Source organism: Schistocerca americana, chromosome 4 (genome assembly GCF_021461395.2).
Source record: "Schistocerca americana isolate TAMUIC-IGC-003095 chromosome 4, iqSchAmer2.1, whole genome shotgun sequence".
NCBI lineage: Eukaryota > Metazoa > Arthropoda > Insecta > Orthoptera > Acrididae > Schistocerca > Schistocerca americana.
Window position 1 is genome coordinate 448,994,620 of NC_060122.1, and position 27,686 is coordinate 449,022,305.

Genomic DNA, 27,686 nt, shown 5'->3' on the forward strand with positions numbered 1-27,686 from the left:
GAGAATAGAAGCTTTTGAAATGTGGTGCTACAGAAGAATGTTGAAGATTAGGTGGGTAGATCACGTAACTAATGAGGAGGTATTGAATAGGATTGGGGAGAAGAGAAGTTTGTGGCACAACCTGGCCAGAAGAAGGGATCGGTTGGTAGGACATGTCCTGAGGCATCAAGGGATCACAAATTTAGCATTGGAGGGCAGCGTGGAGGGTAAAAATCGTAGAGGGAGACCAAGAGATGAATACACTAAGCAGATTCAGAAGGATGTAGGTTGCAGTAGGTACTGGGAGATAAAGAAGCTTGCACAGGATAGAGTAGCATGGAGAGCTGCATCAAACCAGTGTCAGGACTGAAGACCACAACAAAACAAACAACAATTTAATTGGATAGATAAAAAATCTACTCACCCAGTGGTGGCAGAATACACACATTACAACTCTCTTTTGTGTGTGTGTGTGTGTGTGTGTGTGTGTGTGTGTGTGTGTGTTTTGCTGCCACTTGATGAATAGATTTTTTATCTATCAAATTAAATTATGAAATATAATTTGTATATCAAGAGAGTGGACTGCTAGAATTTGGACTTTATGCAGTGAAGGAGAGCATGGAATTGATTTTCATTTTTTTGATGCACAGTCTTCTGATAAACACAAGAAATAGTTTGTTAAAAAAATACAAAATTATAATGTCCTTAGGTCCCTCTACATAAGTGGTAGAGTGTTGACCATGGAAGGCAGATCTCTAGATCAAACCCCCATCTAGTCAAAATACTGAATCTGTCACTTATCTGGAAATTCTGATGCTAAAAGAAGATTTGCTTTAAGAGACGAAGTACACTATGTGATCTAAAGTATCTAAACACCTGAATGCAATGCAGAATTGACCACCAGGTGTGATGGGAAGTAGAATGACCAGTATAAAAGGAGGTCGTGAGTACCGCAGTGTCAGTAAAGGAAGCAGTAACAGCAGAATAGGTCGATCAGGAGAACTCCGTGACTTTGAACATCGCCTAGTCACTGGGTGTCACAGTAACAAATTCATTGGGGACAATTCAACTGTTCTAATGCTTCCCAACTTGATTGTTGGTGATGTGATTGTGAAGTGGAAATGTGAAGGAATAACCATAGCTAAACCAAGACCAGGCAGAGAGGCAGGGTGTGCTGTAAAAAAAGGTATGAAATCAGTGGAAGGAGTCACTAATGAATAACGAAGTGCTACCAGTAGTCCAGTTGCACAATGACTATGCACAGGGAGTTGAAAAGAACAGGCTACAATGATCAACCAGCACATCATGAACCCCACATTTCTGCAGTCAATGCTGAGCAATGCTTGAGAAATTAGTGATTTGGAGTGATGAATCATGTTACACCGCATTGCAATCCAACAAGTTAGGGTTTAGCAAATGCCTGGACGGTCTCGTATGAGAACAATGAACAGACGTATCGCTATTTGTTCTACAGCAAGTGCTGACTTCTGCTGTCAATTTCTAAAATTACTTTCAAAGAAGCAATAGTGAACATAAGAGATGCTGTCAAGAACGACTGAGTGATTGGGTGCTCATGTTTTCATGTGTGTACCTAAAGTTTTTCTGATCGCTGTAATTCTGCTGGAAATGTGTCACCTTTATTGGATGAGCAGGAAATTTTGGAATTTCTAGAAGAATAATTCAGTGATTTTTAATCAGAGGGAGGAACATTTGAGAGGGAACGGTTGGAAGAAGATTCATACAGCTATCTGCTACCATTTTTGATCTGTAATATTATTGCTAAAAATACTGCTTCTGTAACTACAATTTAGCTATGTTTTGTCTTCACATTGTATTTTTTACAGGTGAATTTCATGACTTGACAGCATCGAACACGAGTTTACAAGATGTATCCACGAAAGACAAAACAAATCTGCTGACAAAGCAAACGTGAGAGTTATAAGCTAGTATTGCCCTGATTGCAGCACCTCTCTCTGCATGCCAGAATGCTTCAGAATTTTCTATACAAACAGCAATAACTCCTTAAATTGCTCCATAGCTCGCCTCACATTCCTTTTTTTTGGAAGGATAACTGTACTTTTCATTTCATTATTGTAAAATCTGTACTCTATCACAACACTAAAACATGAGGAAAGCCTTGGAGCTTGCTTTTATTTATTTACTTTTTTTTTTAGTGTGTATTAGCCTTTAAGATACAGTACACAAAACTGTGTCAGTAACATTTCAAATAATGGAACAAATGACTAGTTTTCTAAGCCTGAAATTTGTCTGAGTGACTGGACCTCCAAGTGTTGTTGAAATCTAAAGGCTATATACAGTGGAACCTCGCACTGTAAGTATAATTCATTCCAGAATCTTATTCATAGTGCAAAACACTCATTAAGCAAAACAATTTATCCCGTATAAATTAATATAAAACACGGCAATGTGTTCCATGCAGGAAAGTACTAAAAGTTTTATCCTATTCATGCCATTTGCTCAAAGAAAATTACAAATACACTATTATGTACTTTATTATTCACAATACATTACTAATTCTTTTTTACTAGGAAGCTATCTATAGTCATTTGCAGTGGCAGCTCATAAGTATACATTCTGGGTGTTTGCAAATTTTTAAATACACATAAATATCAGAGTGTGAAATTAATAGCATCTGCTGTATAACAGTTATGCTTACCATACTTATACAACTTCAGTTGCTGTCAATAATAATAATAATACGCATAGCTTGCCTGAAAAGAGGAAGAATTGTTTGCGTGTAATTTTGTTGCTTTGTACATAATTAAGTACAGTTTATGGCAAGAATGATATAGTGTTTAAGCTTTTGCTACTCTCCATTTTGCATTTTTGTGCAAGTGGGAGTTTTCAAGCTTTTTTTATTTTTCGGACGAATTACAAGATCCCTAATTCATGTATTAGCTAATGAATTAATTAAAGGGCGAAAATAAGACATTCTTACATTGCACCCACACAACAACTTACACATGTTATACGCTTCTTTGTTAGATGTTAACTTGTAGTCACAATTATTTCATTTTGTCACTTTTTTGGATAACAGAACTGGTCTGGGAGGGCCTACTTTCTTTGCAGCTAAGTTTTCCTGGTCACTTTCTTTTCTGTTAATGCTTAAAACAGGTACAACAGAGTTCATGTTGACACTACACAGGGAAGCTGATTCCTGCACAGTAAACAACAAACTCCAAACACCAACTGCCATTTGCGGAAATTATTGCATTCAAGTAGTACTATCTACCAACAAGGTCACTTGATTAAAATACAAATGAGGTGCCGAGAGCCATAAGGATCAAAAGCACACCGTCTTCGACACCTTTACCCCATACTTAAGTAAATATCAGAGAAACCAGTGAGAGAGCCTTTTGTGAACGTTCAGATACACGTACAACGTGGACCTGCAGTACAGATAAGCCTGACCCACAATTACGTCAACAGCTGTCAGAAGCGTGAATAAAAGCTACAGTCTCACAAACGACGATTTGGTGCTTCATGGTTCTCAGTGACTCAAATGGATTACTGTATGATAGAATCCTAAACTTAATGTAATGTAGAATGAGATATGAAACTTCCTGGCAGATTAAAACTGTGTGCCCGACCGAGACTCGAACTAGGGACCTTTGCCTTTCGCGGGCAAGCGCTCTACCATCTGAGCTACCGAAGCACGACTCACGCCTGGTACTCACAGCTTTACTTCTGCCAGTACCTCGTCTCCTACCTTCCAAACTTTACAGAAGCCCTCCTGCGAACCTTGCAGAGCTAGCACTCCTGAAAGAAAGGATATTGCGGAGACATGGCTTAGCCACAGCCTGGGGGATGTTTCCAGAATGAGATTTTCACTCTGCAGCGGAGTGTGCGCTGATATGAAACTTCCTGGCAGATTAAAACTGTGTGCCCGACCGAGACTCGAACTCGATAGCTCAGATGGTAGAGCGCTTGCCCGCGAAAGGCAAAGGTCCCGAGTTCGAGTCTCGGTCGGGCACACAGTTTTAATCTGCCAGGAAGTTTCTTAATGTAATATATCTCATTCAGAATCCTATAAAATAGGTTTTTCTATCAGTATAATTATATGCTGATGGCCGATTTAGCTTTCTACATAGTGTGTGAATTGGCATATCTGTGGAGTGTGCTACTGCCTAGCAGGATTTCTGCCAAGCAAACATGGGTAAAAGACTGCTGCAGTGTGCTACCACCTGCTGGCATTAACATAAATTTGTAGTTGAGTGGTAAGGGCTATCAGTGCACCCTGAAAACTGTGCACATTGTTTATCAAGTCTGTATGTATTTGGCTCATAAGGCAATAACGTCACACCAGTTGCGCATGCACAGAAGCTCCTTAAAATGTGCACAAGAGAAGGCGTGCTCAGCACCCTTATGCCAAGCTTTATGAAGTCTAGACGAGCAATGTTGCACAGCGCAATAGATTTAGTGCAGCGTATTTCAGATTACCGCGTCTACATTACATTTAACAGCATTCAAATAAAAATAACCAATATATCCATAAGGTGTCAAATGTTAAGTTATTCATGTGCTCTTACAGAATAGCCGCCACTGGTCATTTGTTTCTGTTAACACTTAAACACTTGGCGAAAATTTGACACAGCATTATCGACAAATAAATTTGTAGCACGCATAGCTTCTGTTTTATTAGGCTGAAGATTTTCAATGTACGGTGCAACCTATTCCCATGCTTTCAGCATTTCTCTTATTGTACCACAAGATAGCTGCTTTTGCTGTTACTGCCTCCTGCTCTTCTTAAGAACTCCTCTGAACAAGTTCCTGCACACACTGCAACTCCTTTAGCACTTCTGTGGTCATTTCTTGAACACGAACTTCCATAATCTCATTGGTACCGCTGTTATCCACTTCTAGTCCCATGCTCTCGGTCAAAGACACAATCTTGTTGACTACAGGTTCCACAGGTACTGACTCAAATGCCTCAGAGTCACATTCAACAACACACTCCAGCCAAAGCTTCTTCCAAGCAGAAGTGAGAGTTCTCTTGGTAACCCCTTCCCATGCCTTTTCGATCATGTTGACGCAGGCAACGATGTTGAAGTGATATTTCCTAAGCTCTCTCAGAGTGAGATTGGTAGTTTAAGTCAACTCAAAACAATGCTCAAAGAGTGCTTTAGTGTAGAGCTTCTTAAAGTTGGTTCAGAGGATGGAGTAGTAATTCAGTGGTGTTGGGAGGCAGAAACTGGATCTTGAGGAATTGAAATTCTTCAAGGAGGTGGTCTTGTAGGCCTGGAGAAGGAGCAGGAGTGTTGTCCATAACAAGCAAGACATGGAGTGGCAGATTCATCTCGAGCAAATACTTTGTCACCAAAGGACCAAACATTTTATTGACCCAATCACAGAAAAGATCATGTGTCACCCAAGTCTTGTTGTTGGACCTCCAAATCACATTAAACATACTCTTCTGGACGTCACACTTCTTGAAGGCTCATGGAGTTTCCAAATGGTAAGGAAGTAGTGGTTTAATTTTCAAATCAAGGCTTGCATTGGCACTAAATAGCAATGTGTGAGAGTCTTTCATTGGCTTGCAATCGGGCAATGCATTCCCTCCTGCTATTATAAAGGTACGTTTCAGCATCTTTTTCCAAAATAGACCCATCTTGTCACAATTAAAAACCTGTTGTGGCAGATAACCCTCAGAATCTACAAGCATCTTGAAGTTGCCGGTGAAGTTCTCTGCTGCCATTGTGTCGGAGTCGGCTGCTTCACCATGCCTCTCAACGCTGTGTATGCTGGTTCTTCTCTTAAACTTCTTGAACCACTCACGGCTTCCCTTAAACACTTCTTAGGTCACTAATGATCCTGGCATTTTCTTAACGAGGTCAGTAAAAATCATTCTCATCTTCTCACAACAGATGTTCTCGTTAATAATATCTCACTGCAATTGTTTATCATTTATCCATATAAGGAGCAACATTTCGACATAATCCAGATTACGAAACCGTTGTTTAGGTATTCTTGTCCCTCTCTTTGAAGCATGTATCTCCTTGATCTTGTCCTTGTTCTTGTTGATAGTACAAATAGTTGATGTACAGCGAGTGACTGCGTGTGAGATCGCTCTCCAAGTTTTCATATATTTTTAGGTTTCAGATACATATTTTAACGGTTTTTGTGATAATATTTACTATATAAGTGACGTATTAGTGGTTTCTTCATTCACCTCTGCCTTTCTTGTGTTGTGACCTGATATTTGTGAGTGTTTCGTATTGAGCAACTTAACCTCTTGCCTGTGTTTACATTCCGCGCTGACCAGTTGCAGCTGTAGCGGCGCATCGAGAGCTAAGTACTAATTAATTGTTTGTGTATAGTGGTTTATTTAGGAACTTTAGTCGTCTTCAACCGGTGTTCTTGGTGTTTTCTGGTGAAATAATTTCAGAAGAACCTTTTGGGAACTGTTTTCAGCTTCGTTACTGTGTCATTAGATGTTTGATTCTCTTTCTGTATTAGTCTTTTGTTATATTCACATTTGTTGTTTATTAATACTGTTAATAATAGTCGTTACTTCCCTTGTAGAGTAAGTTTGTAATTATTGTAGTCAGGTTTTTAACATCTTCTTATTGTAGTAGCGGAACTTAGAAAAAGTAAAATTTTACCATGAGTGAGAAGTGTGGGCTTTGCCGTAGGTTCTTGAGTAGTGGATTGCGGTGTGAGACTTGTTCGAAGTATTTTCACTGGGTGGAATGCAGTGGGGAAGCTAGTGGGCATTCTGGTGAGATCCTATCCTGGAACTGCAGGTTATGTAGCAAGAGTAAGTTGATAGAGGAGCAGGAGCGTAAGATCTGTGCCCTTCAGGTACAGTTGAAAAATGCACAGGAGGAGCTAGATAGGATGAGGAGGGAGAAGGGGGTTGGGGAATGGGAGCTGGCTGTTGGCAAGAGATCTGCTAGGAGAAGAAGATTTTCAGATAGTTTTACTATTGGTGTTTACAATAGATATGACCAACTGTCAGAGTCTAGTGAAGAGGAATCTCTAGTAGCTGTAGATGTAGGAAGTATGCAGCAGACCTCAGTAATTACTGTGCCTAGAACAGTTGCAAAGTCGAAGAGGAAGAAGAAGGTTCTGCTGTTAGGTAGTTCTCATGGCAGAGGTGTAGGCCAGGCCAGCAGTAGCAGGATGTGCTGAGGAGTGAGTACCAGGTCACCAGCATTGTGAAGCCTAATGCAGGGTTGGCTCAGGTGACTTAACATAGGGGGGTTATGTAGGGATTTTACTAAAGAGGATCAGGTAGTGATTGTGGGTGGGGCTGGTAACAGTATTGGTAGGGATGGGGAGTATAACATAGATGGTGACCTGGAAAAGATAGCCACTCAGAATGGCAACACGAATGTACATTTCGTTGAACTGTTTCAGCGTCACAATCTGCCTCATCTTAATACAGCCGTCAGGTGTAGTAACATGAGACTTGGGGGTGCGCTGATGACAGAAAGCATGGGTCACATTTCAGTGGTGTTGGTGGAGTCTATCAGCAGGACGGGTTTCACTAGACATGGCCTGCACCTCAACAGGTATGGGAAGGGGAGGTTGGCAAAGCTTATAGGTGATAGCATAGGTGGGGTTGGTGGGATCACTGTTGTTATTTATAGATCCCCAGACTCTGATTTCACTACATTTTTGTTAAAGCTAGAGGAGGTTCTTGGTTCACTTTATAGGAAATACAAAAAGTTAGTTATATGTGGTGACTTCAATATTAATTGTATAAGTGATTGTGCAAGGAAGAGGATGCTGGTAGACCTCTTTAATTCATACAATCTTATGCAAACCGTATTCTTTCCAACGAGAGTGCAAGGGAACAGTAGAACAACCACAGACAACATTTTTGTTCATTCCTCATTAATAGAAGGGCATTCTGTTGGCGAAAAGGTGAATGGCCTTTCAGATCATGATGCACAAATTTTAACTTTAAAAGATTTTTGTGCTGCAACACGTGTTAAATATAGTCATCAGCTGTTCAGGAAAGCTGATCCAGTTGCTGTAGAGACCTTATAAAGGAACAAGAGTGGCAAGATGTTTATAGCGCTGATACAGTCGATGATAAATATAATGCTTTTCTCAAGACTTTTCTCATGCTCTTTGAAAGTTGCTTTCCGTTATAACGTTTAAAACAGGGCACTAGCACAAACAGGCAGCCTGGGTGGCTGACTAGAGGGATACCGTATTTACTCGAATCTAAGCCGCACTTTTTTTCCGGTTTTTGTAATCCAAAAAACCACCTGCGGCTTAGAATCGAGTGCAAAGCCAGCGAAAATTCTGAAAAAAGTTGGTGTGTGCCGCCACAACTTACTTCTGCCGTCGAATATATGTAGCGCTACACAGGCATGCTTTGTAGGCACAAAGATAGATACTGGCGCCAAAACCTCTGCGTCAGTAAATAAATTTAAAAAAAAGGTGGAAGACGAGCTATTTTCTCCGCCCTGAGTTTCAACCACTGCATTTTCATACATTATCCAACGAAGTAAATACAAATTACGCATGGTTCATCTTCGAACGCAGCAGCATTTCAATGTACTACGAAAATCCGACTGGAAAGACTGTTTGGGATGTTTGTCAATATGGCCAACTCGTTCTGAATTTTTTCCTATCTGTGAGAAGAGATGGTTGCTATAACAGGAGCTTTTATAAATTGTGAATCACATGCAGTATTCTCGTCACCATAAGAATAATACGCAAATAAACATTTTGCCATGTATTGTTTCATGTTTGCTGCTATCTCATTTAAATCCGGTCTGCCTAATAAACTACGAAACTAGAGTGAGACAACAGCAAACGCGGAAGAATATACATATCATGTCATGTTTATATTCGTATTATTCTTATGCTTAATAGTGATACAGTCAGAAATGAAGCACGGCATTTGACTAGATTTTTAAATCTAAGATGACTCTAATTTCTGTGTAAAATGTAATGTACTAAAGAGGCGCCTGCAAAGATTTTCAAACGGAGAAAAATTTTTGCTAAACTCTCGTTCAGAACATGTTGTATCATACGCAGTCTATTATTTGGTTCTTGTTGGTCATTATCAAAGAAAGCAGCAGTGTAAGTAACAACAAATAGCAGTTTCTTGCCATTGTTTCGCTAATAAGACGATTCCCCCTTTTTTTTTTAAAAAAAAAATATATATAAATTAAAAAAAAAAAAAAAAAGCGGCGGTAGCGCGCACAAAAGCACGCCATGCTGCGAGCGGCGACAGGCCGTAAACACGCACTATCAGAATGCGACAAACAATGCATGACACAGTACAGTAAAGCATTTTCAGCTTGGAGTGACGTAAACACCTTTAACAAAGAAAACTGCACTTATCAGATCAAAGAAAAATAAGCTATCAATTCAAACCAGACGAAGCACGTGGAAAAGGAAGGGTACCCGTATAAATATGGACGGAGCGCCTGGCGCATAGCAATGGCTACCTGGTAAAGCTTAACGGCTAACTTACGACTCGAACCAAACTACTGTAGCTGTATCGTCATTCATTCAACCTAAATTGTATCTCATATTACAATGGACCAACTTTGTTTTGATTTGGAGATGCGGCCTATAATTTTTCTCTCCCCTTGAATTTCGAGTCTCAAATTTCAGGTGCCGCTTAGATTCGGGAAAATATTTTTTCCTTGATTTCGAGTCTCATTTTTCAGGTGCGGCTTAGGTTCGAGTAAATACAGTAAGAGTATCTTGTAGAACAAAGTGGCAATTATATCAAAACGTTAGAAACAGTCAAAATCTAAATGCAGCAGCCCATTACAAACAGTATTGTAAGGTGCTTAAAAATGTTATTAGGAAGGCAAAAAGTATGTGGTATGCAGATAGAATAGCTAAGTCTCAGGATAAAATTAAAACCATATGGTCAGTCATAAAGGAAGTTGCTGGTCTGCAGAGACAGGTTGAGGATATAGAATCAGTGCGTAGTGGGAATGTCCGTGTTACTGATAAGTCGCATATATGTACAGTATTTAATAATCACTTTCTGAATATAGCAGGTGAACTAAATAGAAACCTAGTCCCAACAGGGAATCATATAGCGCTCTTAGAAAAAAGTGTTCAGAGACTGTTACCTGAAATGCTCCTCCATGATACTGACAAGAGGGAGATTGAGCTAATAATTAAATCACTAAAGACCAAGAACTCTCATGGATATGACGGGGTATCTAGCAGAATACTAAAGTATTGTTCTATGTATGTTAGCCCAGTACTTACCCATATCTGCAACTTTTCCTTTAAGAGTGGTCGGTTTCCTGAGCGATTAAAGTACTCGGTAGTGAAGCCACTTTATAAAAAGGGAGACATTGATAATGTTGACAATTTTAGACCTATTTCTATGCCATCGGTGTTTGCTAAAGTTATCGAGAAGGTTGTATATACAAGGTTACTGGAGCATTTAAATTCACATAATTTGCTGTCAAATGTTCAGTTTGGTTTTAGAAATGGCTTAACAACTGAAAATGCTATATTCTCTTTTCTCTGTGAGGTTTTGGACAGATTAAATAAAAGGTTGCGAACGCTAGGTGTTTTCTTTGATTTAACGAAGGCTTTTGACTGTGTTGACCACAAAATATTACTGCAGAAGTTGGACCATTATGGATAAGGGGAGTAGCTTACAATTGGTTCGCCTCGTACTTTAAGAACAGAAAGCAGAGGGTAATTCTCCGCAATATTGAGAGTGGTAGTGGTGTTCAGTCCCAATGGGGCACTGTCAAGTGGGGCGTTCCCCAAGTGTTGGTGCTGGGGCCACTGTTGTTTCTTATTTATATAAATGATGTGCCTTCTAGTATTACAGGTGATTCAAAAATATTTCTGTTTGCTGATGACACCAGCTTGATAGTGAAGGATCTTGTGTGTAATATTGAAACAGTAACAAATAATGTAGTTCATGAAATAAGTTTGTGGCTTGTGGAAAATAATTTGATGCTAAATCACAGTAAGATTCAGTTTTTACAGTTCCTAACTCACAATTCAACAAGAACCGATATTTTGATCAGACAGAATAGGCATATTATAAGCAAGACGGAACAGTTCAAGTTTCTAGGCGTTCGGATAGATAGTAAGCTGTTGTGGAAAGCCCATGTCCAGGATCTTGTTCAGAAGCTAAATGCTGCTTTATTTACCATTAGAACAGTATCTGAAATAAGTGACACTTCAACACGAAAAGTAGTCTACTTCGCATATTTTCATACGCTTATGTCGTATGGTATTATTTTTTGGGGTAATTCTTCTGATTCAAAAAGGGTATTTTTGGCTCAAAAACGGGCTGTTCGAGCTATATGTGGTGTAAGTTCGAGAACGTCTTGTCGACCCCTATTCAAAAATCTGGGAATTCTGACATTGCCCTCACAGTATATATTTTCTTTAATGTCGTTTGTTGTTAGCAATATTAGCCTATTCCCAAGAGTTAGCAGCTTTCACTCAGTTAATACTAGGCAGAAATCAAATCTGCATGTAGAATGCACTTCCTTGACTCTTGTGCAGAAAGGAGTGCAGTATTCTGCTGCATCCATTTTCAATAAGCTACCACAAGAACTCAAAAATCTTAGCAGTAGCCCAAACTCTTTTAAGTCTAAACTGAAGAGTTACCTCATGGCTCACTACTCCTATTCTGTCGAGGAGCTCCTGGAAGAGCTAAAAAATTGAGCAAATTCCAGCGTTACATTGTTGATTTTCTTCATTTAAACTTACAACTTGTCACCAGAATGTTTTTTTATATTTCATTTTATCTGCTCCTAATATCGTGTTATAATTTCATGTACTGACTCGTTCCATGACCATGGAGACTTCTCATTAATTTGGTCCCACGGAACAATAAATAAATAAATAAATAATTAAGCATTCAAGCTGAACCAGCAACAGTCGCAGCACATTTGCATTTTTCAATGTTTTTTGTTTCATTTATAAGGCCTCTTATAGTCATCATCTTGCGGCTTTATCTTCAGGGACATTTCTACAAAGGCTATTAAAATTTGCACACGAAGAAACACTGTGTAAACACAAGTTGACAAAGTGTGTGATCACAGGCTGTACTAAGACAGTAGCAGAAAGAGCACTAAACCAGACTGCAGTATGTACTAAAGACATGGTTCATATGCTGTTGCCAATAATGGAAGGTGTTCATATTGCTGAACATTTCCCTGGCTGCCTGTGAACGGCTGGTGATGTCGCACTCAATCACCTTCACTCATTATGCGAAACATCGCTCGCTAAGCGAGTCATTTTTTATGATTTGTCTTGCTCATTATGTGAGGTTCCATTGTATTTTACTTTTTCTGATGTCCTGAGACCATGAATGAATGATTAGTCCAACAAGTACAGTAGAACAGTAGGTATGAACAAAGTCAGTGGCGAAAAGGAAAACAGAAATTAAATTTGAAACACTTTTTCCTCAAATCATTTTTTTTTTCAATGAATACTTCTAATTCCTGCCTCCAAAGTGAAGAAACAATTGGTGCACATTCTTATAAATTATTGGCAAGTTGCAAATAAATGCTGTGGCCTCAAATGTTCTTATGACCAGGTCTGTCACGGTGTGTGTTAGCAACAGTTTAGCACAAAACCTCACACAATAAAGGGCAGTGGTGTTAAATCATGTGATTTGAAAGGACACTCTCAGGGGCCACCATGCCCAGCACATTTGTCTGCTTTAAAGGTTTTTAACAATATTTCCATGTGCCCCAAGAACACTGTGGTGCTAACTGATAGGATGTAGTGGGGCAGTAACTTCTTCTTCCTCCTCCTCCCCCCCCCCCCCCCCCCCACCCCCCTTCTAATTAGAATCTGACATAATGTGTGTGAACTAAGGACAAATATTTTCAAATTTGTATCTAGAGTTTTACATTGTGGAAGTTGTTGATTTGGTACCTCTTAAGCTTGCAAAAGTAAGATTTTCATGATCGTAGAAAATCTCATACTAGATCACATATGACCATTTGGGATCTCAGTATTTTAAGAAGTACATACACACAACTCTCTAAAATTTAATGCATAAATTACAATTAGAGCCGAGGAAAAAAAGGATGGTTAAAGACACAGCATTCCATTAGCAAGGCCTTGATCGGCTTATGATAATTTACTCACTAGGGAACTCTGTATGTGTTAAAGTAGTATGCAGTTCCCAGGTATATAGTCAACCAAAAATCTTCTCACCTATCAAAAGGAATATCCAAGTCGTGCTTCTTCTTTACCTCTTCTAATATTTCCTTTTTTGCCTCTCCTACTGTCATTCCTTTACCAATAATCCACTCACAGAGAAATTTGCTAGTCTGAAAAGAAATTAAATAATGATTTTGTGTGTCAGGCAAAATATGATGTAGCTGAAGACTGAGGTACTTCACATCGTTATCTCATATCATCTCTCTCTCTCTCTCTCTCTCTCTCTCTCTCTCCCCCTCTCCTCTCACACACACACACACACACACACACACACACACACACACACACACCAAAGGCAAGTTCCCAACTATTAGTGGGCAGAAAACAAAAGATTTGAAATATGACTTACCTCTACAGTATTATTTGGACACAATAAATGGACCTTTCCCCTGAATTCTCCTTCAAGTTTAATGATAAGTTTTTCATCATCACGGAAAGACTTAAGATTTTCTGAAAGACGAGAACACTCCTGCTCTTGTTGGCTGGTACGTACTCTGTTTATCTTGAAATATTCTTGAGGTACACCAACATAAGGCTCTAAATTTTTTTTCAGTGTACTCAGGAACATTCTTTTGTCCACCAGGAACTTCAGTGCTGTACATAAAAATTTTCCATCGGTGTAACTTATACATGTATAAACTCAAAAAAATTTAAAACAGCAAATGATTAAATGATAAAACTTACTTCTTTTGCTGTCTGAATCAGCACTTTGTATGTTTTTGAAGTAGTAGTTAGACGATCTACCCGTAAAGCCAGGTGTATCACTGTCATCAGCATCCCAGTTGCCTGAGTGTTCCTGCAAGAAAATGGAAGTACCTCAGACATTATTTCAGGGATATGGAGAGAGAGAGAGAGAGAGAGAGAGAGAGAGAGAGAGAGAGAGAGGGGGGGGGGGGCGCAGGGACGGGGGGCGCAGGGACGAGAGAGAGGGGGGGCGCAGGGACGAGAGAGAGGGGGGGCGCAGGGACGAGAGAGAGGGGGGGCGCAGGGACGAGAGAGAGGGGGGTAGTGAAGGGGGAGGGGGAGGGGAGTGAAGGGGTGAGGAAGAGGGAGGGAAAGGGGGGAGAGAGAGGAAGAGGGAGGGAAAGTGGGAGGTGAGAGGAAGAGGGAGGGAAAGTGGGAGGTGAGAGGAAGGGGAGGGAAAGTGGGAGGTGAGAGGAAGGGGAGGGAAAGTGGGAGGTGAGAGGAAGGGGAGGGAAAGTGGGAGGTGAGGGGGAGAGGAATGCGGAGGGGGAGAGGAATGCGGAGGGGGAGAGGAATGCGGAGGGGGAGAGGAATGCGGAGGGGGAGACGAATGCGGAGGGGGAGACGAATGCGGAGGGGGAGAGGAATGCGGAGGGGGAGAGGAATGCGGAGGGGGAGAGGAATGCGGAGGGGGAGAGGAATGCGGAGGGGGAGAGGAATGCGGAGGGGGAGAGGAATGCGGAGGGGGAGAGGAATGCGGAGGGGGAGAGGAATGCGGAGGGGGAGAGGAATGCGGAGGGGGAGAGGAATGCGGAGGGGGAGAGGAATGCGGAGGGGGAGAGGAATGCGGAGGGGGAGAGGAATGCGGAGGGGGAGAGGAATGCGGAGGGGGAGAGGAATGCGGAGGGGGAGAGGAATGCGGAGGGGGAGAGGAATGCGGAGGGGGAGAGGAATGCGGAGGGGGAGAGGAATGCGGAGGGGGAGAGGAATGCGGAGGGGGAGAGGCAGTTCCAACTAAACAACACAGAGAAAATTGTTTTAAAGAAATTGATTATTCCACACCTAATCCTATCACTTTTAATAGAAATTCCACACTGGAAACACTGAACAACACTACACAGAAGAAGCAGGAATTGGCTTATATCTCAATCTTATCCCAGAACTTACACAAAATTATTTCTGTGAATCAATGGGTAAATTGATCAACAAAAGATAAATGTTAGTTATCATACCAAATTTATAATGAAACTAATACTTTTAGATAATATAATGTCACAGGATAGATAAAAAATCTATTCACCAAGCAACATACAAAAGGTATTACAGCTTGCAAGCTTTCAGAGTCAATGATTCCTCCTCCAAGCAAAATGGTTGAAGTGGGAAAAAAAGGCGTGAAGGACAAGCGCAAAAGTGGTGGAGTTCGGAAAAGTCACTCAAAGCCCTGGTCAGGGGAGACTCACCAGACAGGACGAGATGGAAAGAATGATTGTTGGAGACTGCACCAGATGAGATTTGAAAACTCAAGAGCTTAAATGTGGAAGATATAGTAATGTGCAAGACAGAAATTACTGCCAAAACATAGGGCACGAGTTAATGACAGCAAAACACTGAATGCATCATATGTGAGAGACGGGGAAGAGGGGGTGGTGAAAAATACAGTTCAGAAAATGAAAGATATAAAAAACCAAAACGGAGTGAAGAATGGAATAGTTACTGTGAGGAAGTGCTGAGATTGAAGAAATTAATGTATATTAAGATCTAGTGGGTGGTGAAAACCAAGGACATGTAGCGCCAGTTCCTGCAGAGCTCTGAGAAACTCATGTCTGGGGAAAGACTTCAGATGGTATGTATGGTGAAACATGCACCAAGGTCACCATTGTCATGCTATGGAGCATGCTCTGTAACAGGATATTGTGTATTGCCAGTATATACCCTGTGCCTATGCCCATCCATTGTAATTGATATCTTGGTGGTAGTAATGCCAATCTGAAAGACCAAACAGTGTTTACGTAACAGCTGGTATATGACATGTGGGAGACACTTCTGAATAATGGAATCACAAATGCTGAAAGGTTTCCATTCACAATACACAAATTTCTAATAACTTTTTCATTACTTTGGATTTGCACCTGGAAGAATGAAATGTTCACAATGGTACAACTGTCACCAACCTGACAAATGGGTTGAAGAAAGCAGTGGTTTACCAGGAAAAGCCCTTGCCTCCCCATGACCTTCCAAATCCAGTCACCCAGCCTGATAGATGGGAGACTCACAGTTTAAGGTGGACCCAAAACCACATCTTCATGTTGTTTAATTTAACAAAGCACTTCCAGAAGGGAAAGAAGCAATAAAATGACAATACAAAGATCCCAGGACTCTCACAGCTTGAACACCAAACCCTTGGATTTGTAGTCTGGCATTTAAGAACTAAATCTTGTCTTGTACATGCAATTTACTAATTAAAAGGCAAAGTGCAATTGGGAACATATGGTGCAAACAAAGTAGGAATTAAGAAAATAGTTACAATTTAACAATGAAAGCAAAGGCAGTAAAATTAGTTGTAAAAAACAAATATGCTTAAGGCGATAGGATGACATGCTACCCAGATTTAAACATAAAGAATGTATACATGTATTACATAGTGAATTTTCTTCTGAAATCTGTAGATATGATGTACACACACACAAAGACATGATTACCGTTTCAGAAAAATTTGATTATTTATTCAAGAGAGAGAGATTCACAGATTGAGCAAATCAGTAACATGTTGGCCCATCTCTGGCCCTTATGCAAGCACTTATTTGGCTTGGCACTGATTGACAGAGTTGTTGGATATCTTTCTGAGGGATATAATGCCAAATTCTGTCCAATCAGTGTGTTAGATCATCAAAATCCTATGCTGGTTGGAGGAACCTGCCTATAATGCTCCAAACATTCTCAATTAGGGAGATATCTGGTGATGTTGCTACCCATGGTCGGGTTTGGCAAGAATGACAGTCAGTAGAATCGTTCGCCATGTGTGGGTAGGCATTATCTTGCTCCAATGTAAGCCCAGGATGGCTTGTGATGAAAGACAACAAAACAAGGCATTGGATATCATCAATGTATTGCTGTGCTGTAAGGGTGCCGCAGATGACAACCAGTCCTGCAATGAAAAGAAGTAGCTTTCCAGACCATCAGTCCCGGCTGTTGGGTCATATGGCGAGTGACAGTCAGGTTGGTATCCCACTGCTGTCCAGAGCATCTTCAGACACATCTTTGGCCTAGAATCTCATTGACTTGAGTTAAATTTTCTTCTGTTCTCAGTCCCACTTCAACGGAGCCACAATGATCAGTGAAGACATGTCTGGAGACATTCTGGACAGTAATGTGATACCAACCTCATTGTTGCCCGACACACAGCCTGTAACCACAAATGATGGTCTGCAGTGCCATTTCATTCCACAGCAGAATTCCTTTGGTTGTTATCAATGGCAACATTACATCACAGCAGCACGTTAACAATATTCTACACCCTGTTTTGTTGCCTTTCATGTTAGGCTATGCTGAGCTTACATTTCAGCAAGATAATACCCAACCCCACACAGCAGGAGTTCTACTGCTTGCCAAGTCCTACCTCTACAATTTCACTGTCCACATACTAGAGTCTTTAAATAGTAAAATGTCACCAACAGGAATTTTTTGTGACTTGTCCAAAGCATTTGATTGTGTGAACCATGATGATATGTTACAGAATAAATGTGGTATAAATGGAATAGCATATGAGTGGTTTAAGTCATACCTACAGAAAAGGAAGCAAAAAGTTTCCTTATATAGGTCAAGTGATTTAAATAAGTTTGCCACTTCATCTAACTGGGGTGAAATTACATTAGGTGTTCCACAGGGTTCAATCATGGGTCCCCTTCTGTTCTTGATATATGTGAACGACGTCCCTTCCTATCTGAAACAGGAAGCTGAACTGACACTGTTTTCTGATGATACAAGCATCATTATGAATCCAGTAAAAGAAAGACCAATTGAAAAGGATACAAATAAGGTCTTTGGAAAAGTCATTAATTGGTTTTCTGCAAATGGGCTTGCTCTAAACTTTGAAAAAACACAGTACATCCAATTTTCTGTCGGAAAAAGTACAGTTCCTTCAGTAAATACAACACATCAACAGATGTCAGTAGACAGGGTAGAGCATACTAAGTTTTTGGGTGTACATGTAGATGAGAATCTTAATTGGAAAATTCACATTTTGGATCTCCTAAAGAGACTAGGTTCAGCAACTTTTGTGATCAGAATAATTGCCAATTAGTAAGCTAACATACTTTGCATACTTTCACTCTTTGATGTCATATGGAATAATATTTTGGGGTAAAATCAACATTTAGACAAAAAGTATTCACTGCTCAAAAGAAACTGGTTAGAATAATGTTTGGGGATCATAGCTGCACATCTTGTAGGCATCTCTTTAAAAGATTGGGAATTCTTAAAACAGCCTCACAATACATCTACTCACTAATGAAATTTGTTAACAACATTGACCAGTTTAAAAACAAGGGACACTCATGATTATAATACCAGAAAAAAGATTCTTTGCTCATCCTATCTTTGGCACAGAAAGGGGTAAAATATGCTGCTATAAAAATTTTCGACAAATTACCAGATGAAATAAGGTGTCTGACAGACAGCAGTAATAGCTTCAAAAATAAATTGAAATCATATCTCCTTGATAACTCCTTCTGTACCACAAATGAATTCTTGAATAGGAATATATAAATCTATAAATATAGTACATGCATTTTGTGCCATTTAAGGGAAAGAGGGAAACATTCCACGTGGGAAAAATATATCTAAAAACAAAGATTCTGTAACTTACCAAACGAAACCATTGGTACATTGATAGAAACAATAAAACACACACACACACACACACACACACACACACACACACACACATTTCAAGCTTTCGCAACCCACGGTTCCTTCATCAGGAAAGACGGAAGGAGAGGGAAAGACGAAAGGATGTGGGTTTTAAGGGAGAGGGTAAGGAGTCATTCCAATCCCGGGAGCGGAAAGACTTACCTTGGGGGGAAAAAGGGACAGGTATACACTCGCGCGCACACACACACGCACACACACACACACACACACACACACACACACACACACACACACACATATCCATTCGCACATAACAAACACAAGCAGACATATGTAAAGGCAAAGAGTTTGGGTAGAAATGTCAGTCGAGGCGGAAGTACAGAGGCAAAGATGTTATTGAAAGACAGGTGAGGTACGAGCGGCGGCAATTTGAAATTAGCGGCCTGGTAGGTAATTACCTGGTAGGTAACGGGAAGAGAGGATACATTGAAGGGCAAGTTCCCATCTCCGGAGTTCTGATAGGTTGGTGTCAGTGGGACGTAAACCGGACAATGTAACACTGTGCCAAGATGTGCTGGCCGTGCACCAAAGCATGTTTAGCCACATGGTGATCCTCATTACCAACAAACACTGTCTGCCTGTGTCTGTTCCGACATTTTGTTGCTAGTCATTCCTGCATAAAAAGCTTCACAGTGTCGGCAGGTCAGTTGGTAAATCACGTGGGTGCTGTCACACGTGGCTCTGCCTTTGTAACCTCTTGGTTCATCCCTATGAAATCCCCAAACCACCTTCCCTATCCTCTGGCTCCTACCCTTGTAACCGCCCCCCGGTGTAAAACCTGTCCCATGCACCCCCCCCACCACCACCTACTCCAGTCCTGTAACCCAGAAGGTGTACATGATGAAAGGCAGAGCCACGGGTGACATGGCATAATGCCATACGAGCTAGAAGATAGAAAACGTGCACTTGAAATGCAGTGAACAGTTGAAACTAGCCAACAGTGTGAAATTAAACACTTCGTTTCAAATAAATTGACTGCCTCAGTGCAAAATATTAATAACAGCCAAATCTCTTTAGCAAACCGACAAAAATAACTTCATTGTTCAGCAAGGCAATGAAATTGCTTGACTGTCAGAAAGGTGGAAATAAAACCTGAAACTAATGACATATTTTAGCCTTCCGTAATTACGCGAGCGTATTTTAATTCATTTGGTAGCTCCTGGCCACAAAAATATGTTTTGTTTTCGTTTAATGTGAGAGCAACAAACGAAGAGGAAACAGCAAAATCACTAAACGTAAACACAGGTCACGTGGAGACTATCCACCTCCCCACTACAACTCAGACTGCTCTGTGCATCAGCCATGGATCTACGATATTTCAGAACCAGAGCAATTTAGGTAGAGGCGCCCAGCCACACATCTGTAGCCGGAAGAGGGAGAAGTTACTACTCATAGGCGACTCAACTGCGCATGCGCAAGAGCCCGCCCACAACTGTTCAAATGAATCAAATGTAAACAGCTGTCATGTCACGCTCATCGGATGCAATTTGTTGTTAGGAAGCACTACATATTCTTCCTGAAGACTTTGACACACTTTGGTTGACATACGCTTGTATGAGCACTGTGTTTTGCTGTTGTATATGGCGCATTACCTTTGCGAATTAAGTTTTATTTTCGTTTCCCCCCTCTTGTTCGTGGTTTTTTGCTGCAGCATTATTCTGCAGAAACGGGATACAGCGGGATACAGTAATATCCTTCATTAGAGTATTGGTTCTTACCAGTCTAAATCACAAAAATTTAACTGGTAACTAAAACAAGGAAAAGTTCCTGGAATTCTAAAAAATTCCTGGGTTTTTCCCGGTTTTCTCCTGGACGAAAAAATTCCTGGGTTTTTCCCGGTTTTCTCCTGGACGAAAAAATTCGCGGGTTTTTCCTGGATGTCCCAGGTCATATACACCCTGATTGTTCTGTGTGTACTTGTTAAATGAAGCAAATATTTATGGAAAAAATGAAGTAGAGTGAACCCCCTTTTTAATGAATCACTGGGGACCCAAATATTTTTTTCCTTAAATAGGGGTTTTCCTTAAATGGGGGTTTCGCCTAGGTACATCTACATCTACATCTACATCTATACTCCGCGAGCCACCTTACGGTGTGTGGCGGAGGGTACTTATTGTACCACTATCTGATCCCCCCTTCCCTGTTCCATTCACGAATTGTGCGTGGGAAGAACGACTGCTTGTAAGTCTCCGTATTTGCTCTAATTTCTCGGATCTTTTCGTTGTGATCATTACGCGAGATATATGTGGGCGGTAGTAATATGTTGCCCATCTCTTCCCGGAATGTGCTCTCTCGTAATTTCGATAATAAACCTCTCCGTATTGCGTAACGCCTTTCTTGAAGTGTCCGCCACTGGAGCTTGTTCAGCATCTCCGTAACGCTCTCGCGCTGACTAAATGTCCCCATGACGAATCGCGCTGCTTTTCGCTGGATCATGTCTATCTCTTCTATTAATCCAACCTGGTAAGGGTCCCATACTGATGAGCAATACTCAAGAATCGGACGAACAAGCGTTTTGTAAGCTACTTCTTTCGTCGATGAGTCACATTTTCTTAGAATTCTTCCTATGAATCTCAACCTCGCGCCTGCTTTTCCCACTATTTGTTTTATGTGATCATTCCACTTCAGATCGCTCCGGATAGTAACTCCTAAGTATTTTACGGTCGTTACCGCTTCCAATGATTTACCACCTATGGCATAATCGTACTGGAATGGATTTCTGCCCCTATGTATGCGCATTATATTACATTTATCTACGTTTAGGGAAAGCTGCCAGCTGTCGCACCATGCATTAATCCTCTGCAGGTCCTCCTGGAGTACGTACGAGTCTTCTGATGTTGCTACTTTCTTGTAGACAACCGTGTCATCTGCAAATAGCCTCACGGAGCTACCGATGTTGTCAACCAAGTCATTTATGTATATTGTAAACAATAAAGGTCCTATCACGCTTCCCTGCGGTACTCCCGAAATTACCTCTACATCTGCAGATTTTGAACCGTTAAGAATGACATGTTGTGTTCTTTCTTCTAGGAAATCCTGAATCCAATCACAAACCTGGTCCGATATTCCATAAGCTCGTATTTTTTTCACTAAACGTAAGTGCGGAACCGTATCAAATGCCTTCCTGAAGTCCAGGAATACGGCATCAATCTGCTCGCCAGTGTCTACGGCACTGTGAATTTCTTGGGCAAATAGGGCGAGCTGAGTTTCACATGATCTCTGTTTGCGGAATCCATGTTGGTTATGATGAAGGAGATTTGTATTATCTAAGAACGTCATAATACGAGAACACAAAACATGTTCCATTATTCTACAACAGATCGACGTAAGCGAAATAGGCCTATAATTATTGGCATCTGATTTATGACCCTTCTTGAAAATGGGAACGGCCTGCGCTTTCTTCCAGTCGCTAGGTACTTTACGTTCTTCCAGCGATCTACGATAAATTGCTGATAGAAAGGGGGCAAGTTCTTTAGCATAATCACTGTAGAATCTTAAGGGTATCTCGTCTGTTCCGGATGCTTTTCCGCTACTAAGTGATAGCAGTTGTTTTTCAATTCCGATATCGTTTATTTCAATATTTTCCATTTTGGCGTCCGTGCGACGGCTGAAGTCAGGGACCGTGTTACGATTTTCCGCAGTGAAACAGTTTCGGAACACTGAATTCAGTATTTCTGCCTTTCTTCGGTCGTCCTCTGTTTCGGTGCCATCGTGGTCAACGAGTGACTGAATAGGGGATTTAGATCCGCTTACCGATTTTACATATGACCAAAACTTTTTAGGGTTCTTGTTTAGATTGTTTGCCAATGTTTTATGTTCGAATTCGTTGAATGCTTCTCTCATTGCTCTCTTTACGCTCTTTTTCACTTCGTTCAGCTTTTCCTTATCAGCTATGATTCGACTACTCTTAAACCTATGATGAAGCTTTCTTTGTTTCCGTAGTACCTTTCGTACATGATTGTTATACCACGGTGGATCTTTCCCCTCGCTTTGGACCTTAGTCGGTACGAACTTATCTAAGGCGTACTGGACGATGTTTCTGAATTTTTTCCATTTTTGTTCCACATCCTCTTCCTCAGAAATGAACGTTTGATGGTGGTCACTCAGATATTCTGCGATTTGTGCCCTATCACTCTTGTTAAGCAAATATATTTTCCTTCCTTTCTTGGCATTTCTTATTACACTTGTAGTCATTGATGCAACCACTGACTTATGATCACTGATACCCTCTTCTACATTCACGGAGTCGAAAAGTTCCGGTCTATTTGTTGCTATGAGGTCTAAAACGTTAGCTTCACGAGTTGGTTCTCTAACTATCTGCTCGAAGTAATTCTCGGACAAGGCAGTCAGGATAATGTCACAAGAGTCTCTGTCCCTGGCTCCAGTTCTGATTGTGTGACTATCCCATTCTATACCTGGTAGATTGAAGTCTCCCCCTATTACAATAGTATGATCACGAAACTTCTTCACGACGTTCTGCAGGTTCTCTCTGAGGCGCTCAACTACTACGGTTGCTGATGCAGGTGGTCTATAGAAGCATCCGACTATCATAATCTGACCCACCTTTGATACTTAACTTAACCCAGATTATTTCACATTCGCATTCGCTAATAACTTCACTGGATATTATTGAATTCTTTACTGCTATAAATACTCCTCCACCATTGGCGTTTATCCTATCCTTGCGGTATATATTCCATTCTGTGTCTAGGATTTCGTTACTGTTCACTTCCGGTTTTAACCAACTTTCCGTTCCTAATACTACATGCGCACTATTTCCTTCAATAAGAGATACTAATTCAGGAACCTTGCCCTGGATACTCCTGCAGTTTACCAATATTACGTTAACTTTTCCTGTTTTTGGTCTCTGAGGACGGACGTTCTTTATCAACGATGATAATGTCCTCTCTGGTAAGCCGTCAGGTATTTTATCGTTTCGCCCAAGGGGGGGGTCCCTCTAACCTAAAAAAACCCCCGTGTGCACGCCACACGTACTCTGCTACCCTAGTAGCTGCTTCCGGTGTGTAGTGCACGCCTGACCTGTCTAGGGGGGGCCTACAGTTCTCCACCCAATAACGGAGGTCGATGAATTTGCAACCATTATAGTCGCAGAGTCGTCTGAGCCTCTGGTTTAGACCCTCCACACGGCTCCAAACCAGAGGACCGCGATCGACTCTGGGCACTATGCTGCAGATATTAAGCTCAGCTTGCACTCCGCGTGCGATGCTGGTTGTCTTCACCAAATCAGCCAGCCGCCGGAAGGAACCAAGGATGGCCTCAGAACCCAAGCGGCAGGCGTCATTCGTTCCGACATGTGCTACTATCTGCAGCCGGTCACACCCAGTGCGTTCAATAGCTGCCGGAAGGGCCTCCTCCACATTACGGACGAGACCCCCCGGCAAGCACACCGAGTGCTATTTTCCTAAGGGGCTCCATAACCCGCCTAACGTTGGAGCTCCCTATAACTAATAGGCCCGCCCTCTGTGACTGTTGGGACCTTGCCGGAGAATCGGCCACTGGCCCAACAGGCGAGGCATCCTGTGGTGGCTCGGAAACGATGTCATCACCACTAGGAAGCACCCCATACCTGTTGGAAAGGGGTAAGGCAGCTGCCACGCGGCCAGATCCCACCTTCGCCTTTCGGCCAGGCACGCGCGAGCCCACCACTGTCCGCCATTCACCCTGGAGTGATGGCTGACAGGTAAGATGCTCACTGCCGGAAGACGCAGCGACATCAGGGGTTCCATGTGATTCCAAGGCCACCGAAGTAGGCATAGGGCTCACCACAGTTGCCCCAACGCCACTACGAGCCGACGCCTGCGCCTCGAGCTCGATGAGCCTAACAGACAAAGCCTCCACCTGCCCCCGAAGAGTGGCCAATTCTCCTTGCGTCCGCTCACAACAACCACAGTCCCTACACATGACTATGTTTACCCTACTCTATACGGTAACAAATTCCCAAGATAATCTTCTGATGAGCTACTCTGATAATCAAGAAACACTCACTGAAATATGAGACGCGAAAACTACGCTAGGTTTTCCCAGAAAAACTATTTAAAAGCTAAGCACAGCAAATAAGTACAAAAACGCTTTATACAAACAGTACTCGCTGCTGCTGGTGCTCTCGCTCTGGCTGTCACAAGACAACTGCTGATTCAAGTGACTAGTGGCTAACGGCCGCGAAACAAACAAAAGACGGTTTTAGGGCGCTTTCTGTTCTAAACGATCAAGAAAACACTAAGAAATCTAACACTAAAACTACGTAAAGTTTTATCAAGAACTGTTAGTTACTATGCAGAGCAGATAAACACAAATAGAATCCCTTCCTTAGTGGAAGGTCGTAAACAAAATGCAAAATAAACGCTTTATACAAACAGTACTCGCTGCTGCTGGTGCTCTCGCTCTGGCTGTCACAGAAAGAGTTACCCAGAATCATGTAAGAGCTGTTTAATCACAAACTTACTAATAAACTGTTAAATATTTAAATACAGAATACAGCTATCACACTTTTTGCAACACACATTCTTTAATTTTTTTTTTTTTTTTAAATCAAGAAGAGTTGTTTGTTTTCTCCTTCCCGCATACTGTAATGACAGAAGTTGTCACCTGCTGGTTGATGTTTGTTACAACTGACCAATCTAAATTAAACGATGAAAGGTAGTTCCTGATAGTCTCCAGCCCTCGTACAGCAGCTGCGAAACTTGGTATCGTGGCCTCCTCATCCTCCTCTTCCTCCTTCATGAACATTGCCACCACCACTTCCTACCTCACAGTGCCTCTTCACTAGACTTTCACATTCCTCTCGGATGTAGAAGTCATCACAAGTAACAAAGTCCTGGAATATCACATTTTCAGGAACATCTATGATTCTACTCCGTTCTTCTTGAGGGGCCACGCCATTTTCATCAGCAACTGATGTACCACAACCAGCTTTTGCAGAACAATTTAACAAAAGCTGTTGCATTACACAATTCCATGCAGCAAGTAACGTGTAAGGCCTGTAAAATGTTAAGCCTCATCACTTCCTTCGCCTCGTGGAATGTAATTGATTTCTGGACGTTTGCTACCCTGTATTTTGCTTTAGCAGAGTGTATTATGCCCAAGTCCCAAGGCTGTAGGTGACTTGTGCAGGGCATCGGTCGGTCCATCGTAAGTAATATTTTCCTAGCTGCTGCACCCAATTTGGCATTGAATACCTGGAAATACCTTGTAAAGATTTCCAGTGTCAGACAGGCATTGCTGTTGTACTTGCAAGTACAAGGAAGTGTCTTAATGTTTTTGAAACACTGGTAGTTTTAAATTTCCCTATTATCAGTGGCAGCAACTTCTCACTCACATCACTATTTACACACAATAGCACAGTCATTCTTTCCTTATTTTTCTTACTTCTGTATCATTTTTCTCCCTCAACAGGATGTTTTTACAGGAAATAAATAGTAAAAACTCTATTTTCATCAGTGTCAAAAATGCCTCTGGGTTCATAACCCTGTATTAATCCCGGCAATGTAGAGTTCTTCCAGTGATTTTCATTTTCTACATCCAGAGCCTCAATCTCTCCATTTAAACTCTGAAATGAGGGAGTGCGTCGTTTCTTAAAACGATCTAACCATCCATTTGATGCACTGAAATTTTCAATGCCAATCTTCTGGCAATTTCCCGAACGTTCTCTTTCACAATTCTTCCGCTTATAGGAATGCCGCCACTTCTCATTTCTTGAAACCATTTTACGAGGGCAGTTCAATAAGTAATGCAACACATTTTTTTTCTGAAACAGGGGTTGTTTTATTCAGCACTGAAATACACCAGGTTATTCCCCAATCTTTTAGCTACACAACACTATTTTTCAACGTAATCTCCATTCAATGGGTTGTTTTGGGGAAGGAGACCAGACATCGAGGTCATCGGTCTCATCGGATTAGGGAAGGATGGGGAAGGAAGTCGGCCGTGCCCTTTGAAAGGAACCATCCCGGCATTTGCCTGAAGCGATTTAGGGAAATCACGGAAAACCTAAATCAGGATGGCCGGACGCGGGATTGAACCGTCGTCCTCCCGAATGCGAGTCCAGTGTCGAACCACTGCGCCACCTCGCTCGGTCTCCATTCAATGCTACAGCCTTACGCCACCTTGAAATGAGGGCCTGTATGCCTGCACGGTACCATTCCACTGGTCGATGTCGGAACCAACGTCGTACTGCATCAATAACTACTTCATCATCCGCGTAGTGCCTCCCACGGATTGCGTCCTTCATTGGGCCAAACATATGGAAATCCGACGGTGCGAGATCGGGGCTGTAGGGTGCATGAGGAAGAACAGTCCACTGAAGTTTTGTGAGCTCCTCTCGGGTGCGAAGACTTGTGTGAGGTCTTGCGTTGTCATGAAGAAGGAGAAGTTCATTCTGATTTTTGTGCCTACGAACACGCTGAAGACGTTTCTTCAATTTCTGAAGAGTAGCACAATACACTTCAGAGTTGATCGTTTGACCACGGGGAAGGACATCGAACAGAATAACCCCTTCAGCGTCCCAGAAGACTGTAACCATGACTTTACCGGCTGAGGGTATGGCTTTAAACTTTTTCTTGGTAGGGGAGTGGGTGTGGCGCCACTCCATTGATTGCCGTTTTGTTTCAGGTTCGAAGTGATGAACCCATGTTTCATCGCCTGTAACAATCTTTGACAAGAAATTGTCACCCTCAGCCACATGACGAGCAAGCAATTCCGCACAGATGGTTCTCCTTTGCTCTTTATGGTGTTCGGTTAGACAACGAGGGACTCAGCGGGAACAAACCTTTGAATATCCCAACTGGTGAACAATTGTGACAGCACTACCAACAGAGATGTCAAGTTGAGCACTGAGTTGTTTGATGGTGATCCGTCGATCATCTCGAACGAGTGTGTTCGCACGCTCCGCCATTGCAGGAGTCACAGCTGTGCAC

General features: G+C 41.7%; 1 protein-coding gene across 3 annotated transcripts in view; it reads right to left on the bottom strand.

Moving 5' to 3' along the window:
* LOC124612357 (ubiquitin carboxyl-terminal hydrolase 47) overlaps positions 1-27,686 on the bottom strand; it is a 161,277-nt gene that overhangs the window by 12,913 nt on the left and 120,678 nt on the right. For all 3 annotated transcript variants that reach the window (XM_047140510.1, XM_047140512.1, XM_047140511.1), the window contains 3 exons: positions 13,825-13,936; positions 13,490-13,734; positions 13,135-13,250 (listed from right to left, as the gene is read on the bottom strand). In XM_047140510.1, coding sequence (XP_046996466.1) covers positions 13,135-13,250; positions 13,490-13,734; positions 13,825-13,936 — 473 coding nt within the window. The remainder of the gene's footprint in view (positions 1-13,134; positions 13,251-13,489; positions 13,735-13,824; positions 13,937-27,686) is intronic.